This window comes from Centroberyx affinis, unplaced genomic scaffold, assembly GCF_046629955.1.
Source record: "Centroberyx affinis isolate AG114_WGS23_722 - 3 ecotype Tasmania unplaced genomic scaffold, CSIRO-AGI_Caff_v1 ptg001894l_1, whole genome shotgun sequence".
NCBI lineage: Eukaryota > Metazoa > Chordata > Actinopteri > Beryciformes > Berycidae > Centroberyx > Centroberyx affinis.
This window is the reverse complement of record NW_027280261.1, coordinates 27,676-47,500: the sequence shown is the minus strand read 5'-3', so window position 1 is coordinate 47,500 and position 19,825 is coordinate 27,676. Positions and strand designations below refer to the sequence as shown.

The 19,825-nt window shown below is 43.2% G+C and overlaps 2 protein-coding genes across 2 annotated transcripts in view; both read left to right on the top strand.

Annotated features, from left to right (window-relative positions):
- Nucleotides 1-2,261, top strand: part of LOC139653192 (tetraspanin-7-like) — a gene marked incomplete at its 5' end in the record, with an annotated part of 5,412 nt that extends 3,151 nt beyond the window's left edge. The window contains 2 exons of the mRNA XM_071530168.1: nucleotides 373-456; nucleotides 2,193-2,261. Of these exons, the coding sequence (XP_071386269.1) occupies nucleotides 373-456; nucleotides 2,193-2,261 (153 nt within the window). The remainder of the gene's footprint in view (nucleotides 1-372; nucleotides 457-2,192) is intronic.
- Nucleotides 2,262-7,602: 5,341 nt separating this feature from the next.
- LOC139653193 (mid1-interacting protein 1-B-like) lies at nucleotides 7,603-12,198 on the top strand. Its single transcript, XM_071530169.1, has 2 exons — nucleotides 7,603-7,675; nucleotides 8,871-12,198. Exon 2 carries the CDS (start codon nucleotides 9,208-9,210, stop codon nucleotides 9,688-9,690), a length of 483 nt encoding a protein of 160 aa, XP_071386270.1. The 5' UTR covers nucleotides 7,603-7,675; nucleotides 8,871-9,207; the 3' UTR covers nucleotides 9,691-12,198.
- Nucleotides 12,199-19,825: the final 7,627 nt, after the last annotated feature.

Below are 19,825 nucleotides of genomic sequence, written 5' to 3'. Positions count from 1 at the left end.
TGTGGCATACTGCCATCTTGTGGCACTTGTACGTTACTACAAACTACAGTTACATTATATAACAGGCACCAGGAGTTTACCGGTATCCACCGTTGTTTTTTCCTTTGTTTTTTTCCCCGGCCTGTATTTGGGGCCGGCCTTTATTTGTTCGTGTCGACCACGACCCCGGGACATTTTAACTGACTACCGGCCACTATTAGAGGAAATACGGTAATACCAGTTTTATATCTGTTTGACAATCTTCTGGGTAGAGATTCCCACCCTGAGTGTTCAAAATGGCCGCCATGTGAAAAAGGTCAATTGATGAATTGATGAATGACAGATAAACAGGAGAATGAATGCATGATTAAATAAACAGCCCTCTGTCTGCAGGGGTGTTATGACCTGGTGACGTCCTTCATAGAGACCAACATGGGAATCATAGCTGGAGTCACGTTCGGCATCGCCTTCTCTCAGGTATGATTATATAGAAAATACTAGAAACTGCACCTTCTATACAGGGGGAAAATATCACAAATATCACAAGCTAAACCTTATATACAAGACAAAAACATTACAAATACAACACTAAATCTTATATACAGGATGTGTTCAGTTATTGTTAAGTGCTTGTGTTATTTCATCACTATTTATAGCAAATAAGAAATTTGTTTTGTGCATTATACGATTGCCCACACTCTATTTTATGTTTTCTGAACCACTGGGAACCGATTTTTCCACTGACTTTTTATGTGGATTTTATGTAAATCCATAAAAATATTAAAAACACAAAACTAAACCTCTGACACTGGCTGAAAATACTGAAAACACAAAACTAAACCTCATTTGAGAGAGAGAGAGAGAGAGAGAGAGAGAGAGAGAGAGAGAAATCAGTATGGCAACAGAGAGAGATCTAGTGTGTGTGTGTGTGTGTGTGTGTGTGTGTGTGTGTGTGTGTGGTTTCCTCCGGCTAACATGCCCCATTAGCCCTGACGGCGCTGCTCGTTGTCACGGCGACCTACTCCATTACCCATAATAGGCCTTGGAGGGGCTGAGGGTGTGTGTGTGTGTGTGTGTGTGTGTGTGTGTGTGCGCTCTCTCTCCTCCTCAGCTCTTGGTTCCGTTAATTAGGCCGTTAAACGGTAACGGACGAGAGAGAGAGAGAGAGAGAGAGGGAGAGAAAGAGAGAGAGAGAGAGAGAGAGAGAGAGAGAGAGAGGGAGAGAAAGAGAGAGAGAGAGAGAGAGGGAGAGAAAGAGAGAGAGAGAGACAGAGAGAGAGAGACAGAGAGAGAGAGACAGAGAGAGGGAGAGAGAGAGAGGGACAGAGAGAGAGAGAGAGAGAGCATGTATGGTGTGTAGCAGTAACACAGCGCCCCCTGTTGAAACACTGCAGGCTTTGTTTACATACTGATTTACTGGATTCAAGACATTTTCTTTTCATTCAGTATCGAGGCAGCAGGTGTGTCTCCAGGTGTCAGAAAGAAAGAGAAAAGAAAGAAACACAATCTGAACACCTGTCACTCTTCGGTAACTCAGTCTGTCCAAAGGAAGAAACAGCCAATGACGTGCAAGAAAATCTGGGGCGGGACCAATGGCGGCCAATCATATTTCAAGGGCAGCCAGTGCCTCCGTCAGTCAAATGCTCACTTCTTTTATTCCCTATTTTCACACTAGATTCATTATTTCCATAGAGTGATTTTATTTTATCATACATGTTCCCTCAGATACTGTTTATACAACAGGCCAAATCACATCAAAGGACTTTTTAAAATCAATCAAACAGGCAAATATTGTCCTGGTTTAATTTCAGTTTTGGCTGATTAAAGTGTGGAGGGAGCAGATGTGGTCTTATAATAAACTCTATTCAGTTCGACTCTATAGTTTATAATAAACTCTATTCAGTTCGACTCTATAGTTTATAATAAACTCTATTCAGTTCGACTCTATAGTTTATAATAAACTATTCAGTTCGACTCTATAGTTTATAATAAACTATTCAGTTCGACTCGTGTTGTGCTGCTGAAGAAATGTGAACTCTTTTGCTGATGACACCTCTCTCTCTCTCTCTCTCTCTCTGTCTCTCTCTCTCTCTGTCTCTCTCTCTCCCTTCCTCTCTCTCTCTCTCTCTCGCGCTCTCTCTCTCTCTCTCTCTCTCCCTTCCTCTCTCTCTCTCTCTCTCTCTCTCCCTCTCTCTCTCTCTCTCTCTCTCTAGTTAATAGGCATGTGGTTAGCTTGCTGTCTGTCTCGCCTCATCACTGCCAACCAGTATGAGATGGTCTAACAGCTCTATAGGTAAGTACACACACACACACACACACACACACACACACACACACACACACACACACACACACACACACACACCAGACTATCAGACTGGTGTGTGTGTGTTGTTCATATTTACGTTCATCTCTTTTTTCTTGTCTCTTTTGCTGTCTTTCAGAAACGAGAGACAAGGACGCACATCACCATGGAAACCTGGGGAAACACACACACACACACACACACACACACACACAGACACACACACACACAGACACACACACACACACACACACACACACACACACAGACACAGACACACACACACACACACACACAGACACACACACACACACACACTTTCTCCTTCTCCAGTTCAGTTCAGTCTCAAACTGGATGCAACCTGTCGACATTCCTCTCTTCTTTTGTTTTATTTTGATGCTGAAAATCTGTGAAAAACGTGAAAAGTTTCTCTCTTTTTTTTGCTTCTAATAGAACTAATGTCATGTTGGTAAATGTCAGTTGAAACCAGAAATAATCTTTGAGGAATTCAGAGATTTTTCACTGGTTTTCAGCCCCCAGATGACTCAGACTCCCATTTACCAACAAATCATTTCCACGGTTTCTTTGTCTCTCTGCACAGTTTCTATTCCTTTTCTTCTTTCTTTTTTTCATTTGTACAAATGAAATCAAATAAACCCAAAACTTAAAGTTGCTCAAGTCCAGATTTGGACTGTAAAACTGCAGTGTCTTCTGGGTAATGAAGTCCTTCAAGCTTTCATTACCGGTGCGTTCACACTGTGAGCAACAGTCAGTCCTTCCTCTCCTCCAGAGCTGAGCGACCAGGAAACTCAGCTGATGATTGGACGCTCAACAAACCTGTCACCACAGCTGAACTTTTCACCGTTATCGTCAACATCAGATTTCTGCATCTCCTTGTGTCCATATTGATGTGATTTTATTTCAGTAGCACAAAATAAACATGAAGTTGATTCAAGCCGTTCAAAACTTTGCAGTTCTCCACAACTTTTATTTGGTCACTGTCAGGTGAAAACCTCGTAATGCTAAATAGATTTTGGTGATTTTTATGTTTTAAATATTCTACTGTCCAGAGTTTTATTTTGAGTCTTTCTGTCCATTCAAAGCTGTGTGTGTGGTGTCATGAACCAAAAACACTCTCAATCCATTTCTCCACGTTCATTTTCCAGCATCTCTCTGAGCCTTACCAAGAACAGGCCGTTTCTGTCTCCGTGTCTTTAAGGCTCATTAATATTAACGACCCTCCCTTCCGATCGGCTAACCGTTTCCAGAGAGAAGCGTGAGACGCCGCGGCCCGGCGGCTACAGGTAGGGAAAACTCTCCGGTAATAAACGATGACAACCGCTCAACCGCTTTGAAAAAAACACTTTGTTAGTCTGTTATTTCTTACAAAAATGATAATGAGCGAACCTTTGTGACATCACAAAGTTACGGAAGTCCAAACGGCTCGTTTAGAGGCTCGCTGCACTAATATGGATTGTGTGGATTTAGTTTTGATACTTTCACCATGTTTAGATAGACCATCCAACTCCTTTAGAGTCACAGAGGGAAGAGGATTCAGTGGGATCTTTAACCTGAAGGACTTGAAGAATCACATGGGTTTCTACAATCCTTTCAAAAGCAACTGGATGAACTCACAAAAGCTGTTTCTTACTTACTGTTTCCTACATTTTGGAGATACAAGGTTTTCCCCCAACAACAGCGATTTAAAGACAACAGGAATAAACGTCTCAGAAAACGGTTGCATCAATCGTTGGAGTCGATGCAATTTTTTCCTATTTATTTTCCATTAATGCTTCCTAATAAGAGCTAACTAACTAGCTATGTTAACTCATCAGAACAGTGTAACGTTATGAAACAACAACAATATCTGATTCACCTGTTCAAAACATCTGGCCCCGCCCACAGACCCCCTGACCCCGCCCACAGACCCCATGGCCCCGCCCACAGACCCCATGGCCCCGCCCACAGACCCCCCCCCTGGCCCCGCCCACACTCTGTCAGAACAGAGTCGCTCGCAGTGTGAACGCTCGTGACGTTACTGACGTCATTGCACAGGATTTCTGGGTAATGAAGTCCTCAACATTCAAAAATTCAAACAGTTATGTCCTGCTGCCACTTGGGGCGCTAAAGAGTGAAGTTGTCTAGTGCAGCTTTAAAAAAAATCCTGGTTTTCTGGATTTGAACGTTTCAGACTGAATGGCTTTGCTCCAGCTGCTCTCTGTCTTCTTGCTTGTTTTATTTAAATCTAATTTAAAATCCTTTCAGGTTATTACAGTACTTCATGTGTCCGGTAGCTGTCTGTCTCTCTTCTGCTGCTCCTTTAGCTTCGTTAAGCCGCTCGTTAAGACTTAATTAGTCCATTTAGCTGGTTTCTAGTCAGTTAAACTGCCATCCGCCTGCTGAGTGGATTTAATACATTTCCCTCTGCAGCAGCTTCATGTCACATCAGTGTTTGCCCAGTCCAGACTCAGCCTCAGTCCAGTCCAGTCCAGTCCAGTCCAGTCTAGTCCAGTCCAGCCTCAGCCCCAGTCCAGTCCAGTCCAGTCCAGTCTCAGCCTCAGTCCAGCCTCAGCTTCAGTCCAGTCCAGCCTCCAGTCCAGCCTTAGTCCAGTCCGGTCCAGGCTCGGTCCAGTCCAGTCCAGCCTCAGTCCAGTCTAGTCCAGTCCAGCCTCAGTCCAGCCTCAGCCTCAGTCCAGCCTCAGTCCAGTCCAGTCCAGTCCAGTCTCATTCTCATTCTCAGTCCAGTCCAGTCCAGCCTCAGCCCAGTCCAGCCTCAGTCCAGTCCAGTCCAGTCTCAGCCTCAGTCCAGCCTCAGCTTCAGTCCAGTCCAGCCTCCAGTCCAGCCTTAGTCCAGTCCGGTCCAGGCTCGGTCCAGTCCAGTCCAGCCTCAGTCCAGTCTAGTCCAGTCCAGCCTCAGTCCAGCCTCAGCCTCAGTCCAGCCTCAGTCCAGTCCAGTCTCATTCTCATTCTCATTCTCAGTCCAGTCCAGTCCAGCCTCAGCCCAGTCCAGCCTCAGTCCAGTCCAGTCCAGTCTCAGCCTCAGTCCAGCCTCAGCTTCAGTCCAGTCCAGCCTCCAGTCCAGCCTTAGTCCAGTCCAGTCCAGTCCAGCCTCAGTCCAGCCTCAGCCTCAGTCCAGTCTAGTCCAGTCCAGCCTCAGTCCAGCCTCAGCCTCAGTCCAGCCTCAGCCTCAGTCCAGCCTCAGTCCAGTCCAGTCCAGTCTCATTCTCATTCTCAGTCCAGTCCAGTCCAGTCCAGTCCAGTCCAGTCCAGCCTCAGCCTCACTGCCTTGCTCAGCGGCTCCTCAGCAGCAGTTTGTGCTGACAGGCAGAGTGTTTCTCTCTCACTGTCCCAGTCAGAAGCCTCTGGGTTGTCACCGCTTTGTTTTTTCTGTTCCAGACTGTTTGGACTGTGGTTACCAACAGTTACCGTGGCAACCACGCCGCCATGTTGGAAGACTGACAGCCAAGCCTGCATCAAACATCAAACCTGCTGGCTCTGGTCTATAAAATCATCTTTTTTTTTTTTTACTTTTTTTACAGCAGAACCACTGAAATCAGACATTTTCTTTTCCTCCATAAGAAACAATCCCATTAAATCAGTCTTCAGTCTTCCAACATGGCGGCGTCTTCCTCATGCAGGGCGTTCCCCCCTCTGCACCCCGCTCTCTTCCTCTACAGGGACAGAATGTATGAACTGCTTTCACTGTACAACAAACTGTGATGTGGCTCGACTGTCTACGGCAAGCAGCAGGTCCAAACTCTGAATGAGTTTCACACTTGTGTTCTTTTCATGTCAGTGTTGTGGCTTTGTGTTTTTTTGGTGGAAATCCATATGGATAAATGTACATGATGCTCATAAATCAATAATTTAACTGATTCTCTTCATTCAAAGTTGAAATGACTTGTGTGTAAGAAATGTTTTGAAAAGTGCATGATCTGCTGATACTGAATGTTCTGTATTAATAAACTGGTTGATCTGACAAAAACCTCACTGGGCTTTAACTGGACACTGGGCATTGTGTTGAAAATGAACTTAATAATAATAATAATAAAAATAGAAATAGGAAGAAGAACCAACAAATCAAAGAATACAGTTGATGTATTTAGTGAAAGTGATTTATAAAGTAGATTTATTGACAACACAAAGGCTCTGAAAAAAGTAATACATCAAACACAAAACCAGTAGGCTACAATAAAATAATTGTTTTCCAAATGTAATTTATCTCGATAAAATATTAATTAATTAAAATATTATCAAATGCAAACAGTCTGCCAGTCTAATGTCTTGGGGAATAAGAAGGTAATTTTAAATCATTTCTTGTAATAATCTTATAAAGGCAACAACAACAGAGTCAAACATCATCAGAACAGGAGTCATTCCACCTGCGGCCACAGAGCGGCGCTGTTCTACTGAGACTCACTGACTGGAACATACTGAAGTCCACATGAGACCTTCTCCATACTGTGCTGTCCTATTGTGGTATTAGTGTTTATTAGTAGTAGGAGGAGGAGGAGGAGGAGGAGCAGCATTATACAGAAGCGTAATGCATTCACTTGGCAGAAAAAAAAAATTTGCCCTGTTTTTCTGAATTAACAAGATAATTATCTCATTAATTCTGAGAAAAGTTTTCATGGAAAAAAATAATTCTGCTCTGTTTTTCCTGAGATAATTATCTCCTTAATTAAAAAAGCAGAGCAGAATTATAAAAAAAAAAATAATAATTCCATGAAAACTTTTCTCAGAATTCTGAGATAATTATCTTGTTAATTCAGAAAAACAGGGCAATTTTTTTTTCTCAAGTGAATGCATTACGCTTCCGTAGTATTATTCTTAGTAATAATAATAGCATTATTTTTATAGCACCATTCATACATAGAATGCAACTCAAAGTGCTTTACACAAAATAAATGGATTAACAAGCAAAAGAAAGACAATTTGTCTAAAAAAAAAATGACATTAAAAAAAGCAACAAAGATAAAAATTGGTAAGGATAACAACAAAATCTGAAATATTAATAATATTATTTTAAACCTCAAGACTATCAGTAGGAGAATTACTATTTATATTATTAATATTAGAAGCAGAGTTTTAGTAGTTATAGTATGATTGTCATTATGGATGTTACTGTTTTATCATGATAAAGGTTAGAATTTGCAGCAGCACACATTTTCTTTTCTTTTCGTTTACTTTAGTTCTGGAGGGGGGAAGGGGGGGCACCCTGACGTCACGGGCTCTGTGATTGGCTGAGGCTGGAGGTTCGGTCGGTGGGCTGTCCGACATTACAGCTACACCCTCCGGTCCCGGTCCGCCGCCCCGCTGACACACAGCAGACCGCCGGGAGAAGCAGCCGCTCGCACACCGACAGGACGGGACACCGACACCCAGCCGACGGTAAGCTCACCGGGGAACGGCTACCGGTTAGCCCGACTTAGCTGGCCGCGGGAGTTTTCAGTCCCACGAGGAGGCGGATCTGAAAACATCAGAGCCGCCGCCGCTTTACGTAACCGCCCCGTTTCTCCGTTAGATGCCCGAGTACGGATGCAACGCCTTGAGATCCATTATCGGACAAAACCCAATGGACGCTTAGTTCCTGGTGTTGTCTTGTCCTTTTTTTCCCAGCGCCACCCGCCTTCCTAACATAACTTATTTATTGACAAGCTGTGGATCTGAATTAGAGCATTGATCACACCGGGTTAAGGCTTTAAAGAGCCGGGAAACATCAGTAACCGCGACCGCAAATCGAGGCGAGTAAAAGCGTGTAAAAAGCTCAGCGCCTCGCGGATGCTGCAGTCCGGTTTCGGTAAAGCAGAGATCCGTTTGAGTTGGACCTCGGAAATATGTTGTGTCCGTTATTAAAGCTGGTGTCTGCGGTGATAAACCCGTTTAAATCACACGAACCGAGTGTTTGTGGGAGCTCGAGGTCCAGGAAGAGGGAAAGACCGCGTCCGATAATGGATCTCCCGTCACATCATGTTAATGTAGTTACTGCTAGCTCGCTAGCTGCGTTAGCCGGCTGACGCTAATTAACGGGAAAAGTAGCATCTGTTCGAGCTGTTCGTGTGTTTAATTCTTGACTCTGTGTGTCAAAGTAACGAACTGCAGATGTAACGTTGCGTTACGTTACACCCGGAGAAGAGCAGTGACATCCATCAACACGGAAGGCCGGTGGCTGTCACGGTGTGTTAGCTCCGGTTAGCCGGCTGATGCTAGCGGGCAGGAGCAGGCTGACACCCGGGAGCTCTGCTCGGTTAGCTCGGTGTCTCTGCGCTGACGGGATGGGACAGATTAACGGCCTCTAACAGACGGTGACAGCGTAGTTTTCGGACTCTGGAAGTGTTCAGACATGAAGGAAGGAAGGAAAGAAGGAAAGGAGGAAGGAAGGAAGGAAAGGAGGAAGGAAGGAAGGCAGCTGGAAATGTCAGCGGGTGATGCTAACGGAAAGAAGCGGGTTTAGACTCAGGAACTCTACCGACATTTTCCTCTTTTCTTGACTGTTTAACGATAACCAACAGTGTGTGTGTGTGTGTGTGTGTGTGTGTGTGTGTGTGTGTGTGTGTGTGTGTGTGTGTGTGTGTGTGTGTTTCAGACGGTCTGCCCTGTTGTTTGAACCGGTCTGGAGCTTTGTTGCCGGAGGAAACGCCCTTCATCCTCAACCAGGAAGCTCCCCGGCTCCTCCTCCTCCTCCTCCTCCTGCAGCAGCAGCTTTGCCAGCAGAGCCCCGGGCTGCAGGTGCATGCTGGGACAGGTAGCGTCCCTATATAGACGGCAGCAGCCAGGAGCGAGTCACAGCCTGACCCCGGATCTGGCTGCAGCCTCATAATAATCCTCTAAAGAGCATTAGCGGGCTAAGTTTGTCCCGGGCCGGTGACGGCTCCAGATCAAAGGGAGGAGGACCGACACGCCCCCCCGCCCCCCCCGCCGCCATGATGCAGATATCGGATTCCTACAACCAGAAGAAGTCGCTGTTCAACGCCATGAACCGCTTCCTCGGCGCCGTCAACGACATGGACCAGACGGTGATGGTGCCCAGCCTGCTGCGGGACGTCCCGCTGGACGACTGCGCGGAGCTGAGGGCGCTGCGGCGGGCGGCGGCCGACAACGCCGCGCCCGCCTACTTCCGGGACGGAGACATGTACGGCTCCTACGTCCTGCTGAAGTCCATCCGCAACGACATCGAGTGGGGCGTGCTGCAGGGCGAGAGGCCGGGCGGGACGGGCGGGAGGCCGGGCGGGACGGGCGTGGAGCTGGTGGAGGAGGAGGAGGAGGAGGAGGAGGAGGACCTGGAGAAGCAGTTCCACTTCCACCTCAGCGGGCTCCACGCCGTTTTGTCCAAGCTCACCCGCAAGGCGAACACGCTCACCAACCGCTACAAGGAGGAGATCGGCATCCGAGGCTGCGGGCACTGACAGGCGGGACTGACCTGAGACCAGATGAAAAATAATAATAATAATAATAATAATAACGATACAAATATATATTTCTGTTATGAGGGGAACGTTGTGATGTCGAGGCCCGGGGATGTTTCTAGAGGAGTTGGGATACTGAGCCAGATAACTGGAGGAAACAGACGAAACGCTCGAGTTTTGGTGTCATTTTCTCAGATTTAACTCAGATTTTGTTGGTTGTGAGTAAACTGCAACTAACCATTACTTTCATTGTCGATTATTTCCTCGATTAATCGATTAGTTGTTTGGTTTATAAAATGTGGATCAGTGTTTCCCAAAGCCCAAGATGACGTCCTCAAATGTCTTGTTTTGTCCACAACCCAAAGATATTCAGTTTACTGTCATAGAGGAGGAAAGAAACCAGGAAATATTCACATTTAAGAAGCTGGAATCAGAGAATTTTGACTTAAAAAATCACTCAAACGGATTAATCGATTATCAAAATAGTTGGCGATCAATTTAATAATCGATGAATCGTTGCAGCTCTAGTTGTGAGCGTCTTTAAACATTTAAAACGTGAAAGTGATTACATGATATCTTCTCCAGTTATTTGGCTAATTCAGTCGTCCTGGTTGTTAGATGCTGACGTGTTGTGGATTATCATTTGTTTATCATTTTGTTTTTTTTTCTTCTGGTTGTTTGTTTGCACTCTGCGTTCTGGATCGGGGTTTTTGTTGCCTCCGCTCTTCCCGTCTGGCACAGCGGGACCCGGAGGACCGGCTGCCGGTCCTGCTGGGACCGGTCTGGGCTTCAACATCAAGATAATAAGGAGAAATTATTGCGGGACTGATGAATAACAAGATCTGTCGAGAGGGAAAAATCATGCAGAGTTCCTACACAGGTCTGGAAAGTCTGGAACTGCATGGAAACACAATATGGTGATTTGATAAGTTGGGAAAAAAAGTTTGGAAAACAGACAACTTCACGTTTTCTGTGGTTTTAGCCCATCACACATATTCCGACATTTGTTGTTGCCAAGAATAATTTTCACAGTTATCGGAATCAAAACGTACCGAACACCGAAATCTTCAAATCTAATCAAAGGTCTGGGGAAAAGTCTGGGATTTTGAAATTGAACCCGTGTAGGAACCCTGGTCACGGTAAAGTGTGAGGAAAAAAGTCGGTAGATTTCAAATATTATTCCCTAGTTTGTTTCAGATCTCATTTTTGTGGGAGATTTGAATTAACCGCCCAGCCATAAAACCGGACTGAGAGAATATCGGCCAGACGCAGGCAGATATAGACTCGAGTCGGTTTATTCTGTCTGGGAAGTGAATCTTCTGTAGCGGCTGGTTTTGGAGACGTTTCATTGGCCGATGAAGTCCGTTAGCAGGCCGTGTTTACCTGAAGCTGTGTTGGGTCAATCCATGACATCATCAACACTGACACAACCCGACAGACCGGTTCAGTTCTCTTCTCTTGTCTCCAGACTCATCAAGATTATTCTAGATTTTTTTTTTTTTTTAGTGAAATCATCTCACTGCTCTGACAGATAATTACAAATGAGACTTTTTTCTTTTTTTTTTCCAGCAGAATGTAACTTGTTTCAGGACATTTTCTTGGTAAAAGTGAAATTGTCTTGGAGAAAGTTTCTTGTTTCCAGATTCTCTTCATTGTTTTATGATGATTTCTTGACAGAAGAAGTCATATTGGCTTGAATCAAGTGAAATTTACTGAAAGCAGCAGATTATCTGCTCAGTGCAGAGAGAGAATTTGACTGAAAATATCCTGAAACTAGAAGGAGAGCAGAGCTGTGCCAAGGTTCATGCTATTATTGCTTGTTAGATCTGGATCCGCTCCAAAATGTAATGGGTTCTTCCTTGGCCCATGCTGCACCCTTCCACCAAGTTTCATTAAAATCGGGCCAGTAATTTTCCGTAATCCTGCTAACAGCCAAACAAACAAACAAACAAACAAACAAATAAACAAATGGCACCGAAAACAAAACCTCCTTGGCGGAGGTAATAAGCTGATAGGTCTGGAGACGAGAGAAAATCACTGGACAGCTTGTCATTTATTTTTTGCAGAAAGCTTTGACTGAAATACATTTTTAACATATTAGAAAAACTCATGTGAAACCGCCTAAAAAAAATCTAGTTGGCTGGTAAAACGGTTCATTGTGCTGATCATGTGGGGACCCTAAAAAATGTAAGTCCACGACTCATTCTGGGTCCCAAACCAGAGTTTAAGAAACCAGGCTTCAAACTAACGATAACGTCTAACGTCCGGTTTAAGACTTGAGGAATGGATGGACAACACAAACCGCTCTGATTGATGAAAGCTTTAAGAAAGATGAAAACAAAACAAACTGCTTGATGATCGGATGTGGATCATGGAGGGATTCAGGAGATAAAGAGTGTAAAGTTATAATGTCACTTCCACATGGAGCTATGCATTTTTCTATTTAATATACTGTGTATATATATATATATATATATATATATCTATGGCTTGGCAATTAAAGGTTTTGATGAGTATCTTTCTGGTTCAGTGACATTCTTCTGAAGATGGTTCTGGTTTTGCTGCATCCAGATCGGCTTAACTCTTAGAAACTTTTAGAAAATCTTTGAGACATTTTGGAAAATTTGAGACAATTTAGAAAATCTTAAAGACATTTTAGAATTTTTTTTTGAGACATTTTAGAAAATATTTCAGATATTTTAGAATTCTTTTGTGCATGTCCCCCCAATTTAATTGACAAAAATACACAATTTTCCAGGAAGTAATTGAATTCTGATATTTTTTTGTCAATCTTCAACAACTAAACTCCTCCCATGTGGAGTCACAGTGTTTGTGTGAAACTAACACCTTACTTTAATCCCTGAATTGTCCTTAATTTCTCCATTACATAAACATGAAGTATCCATTCAGAATAAAGAGTGAAACCAGATTCAGGGGTTTAAATGAGGAAAAAAGTGGAAGAATTGAGCAGAAAGCCAAACGGTTACTTTGACTAATTTTTATTTGGTAATTCTTCCTCATAAAGACCAAGAGCAGAATCTGAGGTGAAACAGAAACACGACTTTAGTTTATTTCCTGACCTGATGAAAATATTACTGGTACAGAAGTGGATTGTGTATTATTTAATAGTATTTATATGAACGCCTTTTCATATAAAAACTAAACCGTTTTCTTTAATTTTGACCATTAAAATTAGAGCTGAACAATTAATCTAAAAAAAATCAAAATAGCAATATAAACTGCAATTTCCAAATTGCAGAGGCTGCAGTTAGTTAAAGTTTTTTTAGTGTTATTGTAGTTTGAATCAAGTACGTTGAAAAGTACGTAAAACCTGCACACTGATATCTACTTAAAGTTCAAAAAAGTTTATGACAAGAAATACGTACCAAAACTACTGAGCCAAAAAACTGGAAAAAAAAACAGACGTAACATTTGATGTTTGGTGTCATTTGTCAAATTTAACTAAACATTTTCCACCCAACCACAGAAAGTCAGAGTATCATTTAATATTATTTATAGCAATGTGTTTTCTTCATGTAAAAGCTAAACCCTTTTCCTTACATTTGACCATTAACCAGAGGTGGAGAAAGTCCTCAAATCCTTAAGTAAAAGTATCAACACCAAAATGACTTCTGCCTTCAAAAGTTGACTTCAGTAAAAGTCTAGAAGTATCAGCAGTAAAATGTAGTAAAGTGTCAAAAGTAAAAGTCGTCATTCTGTCAGAGAGTTAAATTATTGAAGCATGAACCTGTCATAAGTATTTTAATGTTGTCGTCTAACTGCTCCATATACTGTTGGGGAGTTTAAACTCTAACAATGCAACATATTTTATGAGCTCATTGTATGTTTTGATGTAAAACCTTATTCTGCAAAGTAACTAGTGACTCAGCCGGCAGATAAATGTAGTGGAGGAAAAAGAAGAAAGGACAGGACTTGAGTAAATGGACTTTAGTTACTTTCCTCCAGAGTCTCAAGTCAAGTCTCAAGTCTAAATGTAGAACAAAAGTCAAGTCAGAACAAATCAAGAGTCCAGTATCAATTTAATATCTTAAAGAAAACTAAATATCTAGGACTTTTCAATGCAATATGGTTTTAATAGGATAAAAACTTGGTAAGAGCATCATGAGTTTGATTTCTACAATCAGTTTCAACTTCAATAAATTCAATCATTCCATACAAATTCAGAAAACAGAATTTAAATTCAGTCGTCTGCTGGAACAAGTCACCAGAACCCAAGTCAAGTCCCAAGTCACCAGAACCCAAGTCAGAGTCAAGTCCCAAGTCTCCAGAACCCAAGTCAAGTCCCAAGTCACCAGAACCCAAGTCAGAGTCAAGTCCCAAGTCACCAGAACCCAAGTCAAAGTCAAGTCCCAAGTCACCAGAACCCAAGTCAAGAGCCAAGTCACCAGAACCCAAGTCAGAGTCAAGTCCCAAGTCACCAGAACCCAAGTCAAGTCCCAAGTCACCAGAACCCAAGTCAGAGTCAAGTCCCAAGTCACCAGAACCCTAGTCAGAGTCAAGTGCCAAGTCACCAGAACCCAAGTCAAGTCCCAAGTCACCAGAACCCAAGTCAGAGTCGAGTCCCAAGTCCCCAGAACCCAAGTCAGAGTCAAGTCACCAGAACCCAAGTCAGAGTCGAGTCCCAAGTCACCAGAACCCAAGTCAGAGTCGAGTCCCAAGTCACCAGAACCCAAGTCAGAGTCAAGTCCCAAGTCACCAGAACCCAAGTCAAGTCGAGTCTCAAGTCACCAGAACCCAAGTCAGAGTCAAGTCCCAAGTCACCAGAACCCAAGTCAAGTCGAGTCTCAAGTCACCAGAACCCAAGTCAGAGTCAAGTCCCAAGTCACCAGAACCCAAGTCAAGTCAAGTCTCAAGTCACCAGAACCCAAGTCAGAGTCAAGTCCCAAGTCACCAGAACCCAAGTCAAGTCGAGTCTCAAGTCACCAGAACCCAAGTCAAGTCGAGTCTCAAGTCACCAGAACCCAAGTCAGAGTCAAGTCACCAGAACCCAAGTCAAGTCAAGTCTCAGGTCTTCTCTTCATGCATCAAGTCAAGACTCAAGCGATTTAAAATTGTGACTCGAGTCCCCGGCTCTGCTGTCAAAACACAGGAAGTTGTGGCCGTGTGTCTCTGCTGTCTGTCTGTCAGTCAGAGTTTTGTCTTAATATCAGATTATGAAGCCGAGTCCGCTCTGTCTCTGCTTCCTGCTTCTCACTGAGGTAAAAGACAAAGTTCATCATGTTCCAGGAAGGAAGCGAGTCCCTGAGCTGCAGGGACATCTGGACACAGAACCAGAATCTCCCCATGTGAAACAAACATGACTCCCACTGATAAACCCCCAGTCCTGACCCAGCAGAGCTAACCTCACCCACTGACAGACTAAACAATCCATTTGTCTGGAAGACGCTGCAGATTGTTTAGTAGTTGTCTGTTAGACCAGTGGTTCTCAACGTGGGGTCCGGGGACCACCAGGGGTCCTTGAGGGGGTTCCAGGGGGTCCCCCAGCAAACTGATGAACTGTTAAACTTCAACATTATTTCATCCCACTACTACAACTGGAGAGCGGTTTGTGTGTTTGTGTGTCCCACCATGGAGGAGAGGAGAGGAGGAGAGGAGACAAGGAGAGGAGAGGAGAGGAAAGGAGAGGAGGAGAGGAGACAAGGAGAGGAGGAGAGGAAAGGAAAAGAGAGGAGACAAGGAGAAGAGAGGAGAGAGGAGAGGAGGAGATGAGACAAGGAGGGGAGGAGAGGAGAGGAAAAGAGAGGAGAGGAGGAAAGGAGAGGAGGAGAGGAGAGGAGGAAAGAAGAGGAGGAGAGGAGACAAGGAGAAGAGAGGAGAGGAGATGAGACAAGGAGAAGAGAGGAGAGAGGAGAGGAGGAGGTTATAAATTCTTTAGAGAATGTAGAAGAAAGACTTGTGATCAGTTTCTCTGTTCTCTCTCTACCTGCAACACAGACATTCATGGAGTTCTGGACAAAAAATCAAATCTGACAATAAAAATATTCTCAGGTTTGGGTTTGAGAGACAAAATCTCATCAGATGGGGGTCTGGTGGCTTTGATGTGGACTGGATTAGGGTCCTGGATGTGAAACAGGTTGAGAATCCATCCCTGAGTCAGACAGTGAAGCTCCAGCAGCTCTTAGTCAGAAAGTCCCACAGACAGAAGGAGACTGAAGATGTTTGCTGTGGATTTGACTGGAAGACGCTCTGATTGGAGGAGTGAAGGGGGAGGAGCTTGGTGAGACATGGCCCCGCCCCTCTGCCTGACAGACAGTTTGACAAGTTTCTTTCCTACGGTGTTTAAAACCTTCATGTTTAGTCAGAAAGTAACTAAGTACATTTACTCAAGTACTGTACTTAAGTACAATTTTGAGGTACTTGTACTTTACTTGAGTATTTCCATTTCATCCTTCTTTATACTTCTACTCCACTACATTTCAGAGGGAAATATTGTACTTTCTACTCCACTACCTCTATTTGACAGCTTTAGTTACTAGTTACTTTGCAGATTTAGATTATTAAAACAAATTATAAATCAACTAATAAATTATGATATATTTTTATAGGTTAAGCTACCCAGCAGTATATAAAGTAATTAAAATTAGTCTCTGCTTTCCTTCAGTCTGAACCTGAGTTTGTTCCATTTTTTTTTTTTTTTTTTTTGCGTTTTTTGTTTATGTTCATACTGACCAATTAGAGGCTTGGAAACAGAAGTCACATGACTCACAAGCAGCTTGTTTATTGGACAGAGTTTTAACCTGTCACTGGACTTGTCTGTCTCTTCTTCTGTGGTGTTCATACCAGTTAAGAACACATGAAGAAGCAGCTGAATATGAGCAACAGTCCATTTTGTTCTGCTAGGCTTTCCGTCTCCTTATTACCCATAATCCCTTGTGTCTGGTGGTGGTTTCCTGTAGTTGGAGTGTCAGTTCTCTTGTCGGAGGACTGAGACTCTCGCTGCTGTTATCTGGTGCCGCCAGAGGTCAAAGGTCATCGTTCACCTGGACAAACCAGCTGAACTACAGAAGAAGAAACTCCCCCAGTGTTTCCCCTGTTCTGTTCTTCACAACAACACTGGAGGAGAAAGATGAGAGAAGAAAATGGCCGCCGTGGGAATAAGGTCAGTTATTGTTTCCTGACGTTCGCTGTCGGCCGTTCTACAAATCAATACTAAACGTATTCGTTTCTCGAATGAGGTGATTGGATTGTGATACTAAAAAAAACAAGAAAATAAAAACAACAACTAAACTCCTCCCTGGAGTCACAGTGTTTGTGTGAAACCAAAATCTCTTACTTTAATCCATGAAATATCTGTAATTGACATAATGACATGACATACACATAAACATGAATTATCCATTAAAATAACAGCTTTAAAAAATCCAAAGGGTTAGTATCCTGGGGTTTTAAGGGATTTATTCATTTTTTTTTATTTATTCCTCCATTATAATAACTCCCTTAACTAATTTTAAGGGGTTTTTGCATGAATTGAGGGGTGAATTCATGTAAATTAATATAAATGTAAGGTTACTTTAAGGGATTAGTGTCTCAGTTGGCCTCATGTGATAGTTGGTGGAAATGGAGCAAACCTTCACTTCTCACATCGGTTACACCCAAACTTCTCTCTTAAGAGACAGGGAGAGAGAGAAAGAGAGAGAGAGAGAGATAGATAGAGAGAGATAGATAGAGAGAGAGAGAGATAGATAGAGAGAGAGAGAGATAGAGAGAGAGAGGAGAAAGAGAGAGGAGAGAGAAAGAGAGACAGAGAGCTAGATAGATGGATAGATAGAGAGAGAGAGAGAGATAATGGTGAAGCATGGAGGACGTCCTGCCCACTTCCTGTCAATCACGCCTCGCTGCTGTTGTTACCGTGGAGAAATCACTCACACACACACACACACACACACACACACACACACTCACACACACACACACACACACACACACACACACACACACACACACACACACACATACACACACACACTGTCAGAAAAGGATGTTGTGCTTTTTGTCACCAGGGAGGCACCTTTTTGTCAAAGAGGAACCAACACAATGACAACAGATACAATGCTTTACCTTTTCTTTTGACAGCACACGAAAACACCCAATACACACACACACACACACACACACACACACACACACACACACACACACACACACACACACACAGCCTGTTATTGTGTTCTCATATTACAAACCTGCCTGTTTTTGTAGCTGAGGCAGAATGTCTCCATGGTTTCATCAGCAGAGTTTCTGGTGGAGGCTGAAAAACACTGATACTACTATTACTACTACTACCACTACTACTACTACTACTACTACTACTACTACTAATACTATTACTACTACTGCTAATACTACTTATATTACTACTACAACTACTAACACTACTACTAGGCCTACTACTAATACAACTTATACTACTACTACTACTACTACTAATACTACTACTACTACTACTTATACTACTACTAATACTACTTATACTACTACTACTAGCCTACTGCTACTAATAATAATAATACTACTACAACTACTACTTATACTACTACTACTAATACTACTACTACTACTATTACTACTGTGACACAGTAAACTGTCTTGTCTTTAGCCCTAGTCTCTACTCCAAAACATGAAGAGTTGGAGCTTGAGAAGAGTCAGCTCAGTTAACCTGAACAAACTGTTAGCTAGCTAACTAGCCAGCAAACACACTGATGTTAATGTCAACACGCTAACGCTAGCTGCTGCTAGATACGTTAGCTAGTGTGCTAATCAGATGTGTTAACAACAAGACAGTGATGGTTAGCTGACCAGATGCTATGGTTAGCTAGCTAACAAGCTGACATTATCTAAACACTAAATCAATCAGATGGATCAGTGACGAAATGATCAGTTCAGTCAGAAACAGACAGAAATTAACCGTCTGTTCAGTTCTGTTGAGACAGAAACAGTCAGCTGTTCAGAGCTGAGGACCTCCAAGATGGCCGCCAGAAGAGGCGTGACATCACCTGAAAGATTTCTATAATAGCATATGGAAGTCTATTCTCTTGTCACTGTCAGGGTTTTGGTGTAAAAACTACAAATCTGCAATAAAAAGCAGCTAAACATTCATTACATTTAGCACCTTCCACTTGGACTTGGCTCTCTGAATTATCTGCTGAGGTCCAGGCAGAAACCTGACGGTCCATGAAGCTGCAGCAGGACTCGGGTCTGATCCCGGAGCAGCGGGTGATGAAGCGTCTGAGGAGCCCACAGAGAGGCTGTGGGCCGCTTCAGCCGGCCGGGGAGAATGACAGGCTGATTAAAGGCTAATTAAACTCCGCCGGAGGCCTCAGTCAAACAGCTTTTCTGCCGATATGAGGCGCCAAACCGGACAAACGGCAGGAGAAAATTGCGAGAGGAAACGAATGTACGCGAGAAAGGCTGAAGGACCGTTTAGTTCTTGTGAAGGTGGAACAGCCATGAAGTGCCTCTGTTTCCTCATTCTTCTGTTTCACATGATACAATCCAATGATTTGCAGCAGTATTTCATTGAAATGAAAACCTGTTTGCTGAAGACAGTGTGCAAACACGTGGTTATAATGATCTTTTTTTTTTATGATTTATAGTTTATTCAGTTTTTGAAAACAAAAGTACAACAGACATATAATCCCATAACAGCAAGATACAGAAGTACGACACAAAAAAGAAGGAAAAAATAAAAAAAAATACACAAAAAAAAACAAAGATATAAAATAACAATAACATCAGCCTAAACTATAAGTATACATACTTGCATTTGCACATTTCAGACACCTACATGTAGCTCTCAATCCGTCCAGATTCTTCTTCTCTTGTAACAGGTATTGATATAGGCTCCGTATGTCTCCCATTTCAATGCATAAACCTCTGATCTATTATGCATCCTATAGGACAGATGCTCAACCTTTCCCAGTTCAGTGAGCCATTCCTGCATGGAAGGTCCCCCTGTTGTCTTCCCCCCTCTCATTATGATCTGCCTCCCCACCATGATGCCAGTCTGGATCCAATCTGCAGCATGACCCCTACAAGGGGCGAGCAGCAGAGGGTCCCCCAACACATAAAGTCTAGGGCTAAAGGTAAAATCAACGTTCATAATGTTGCAGATTTT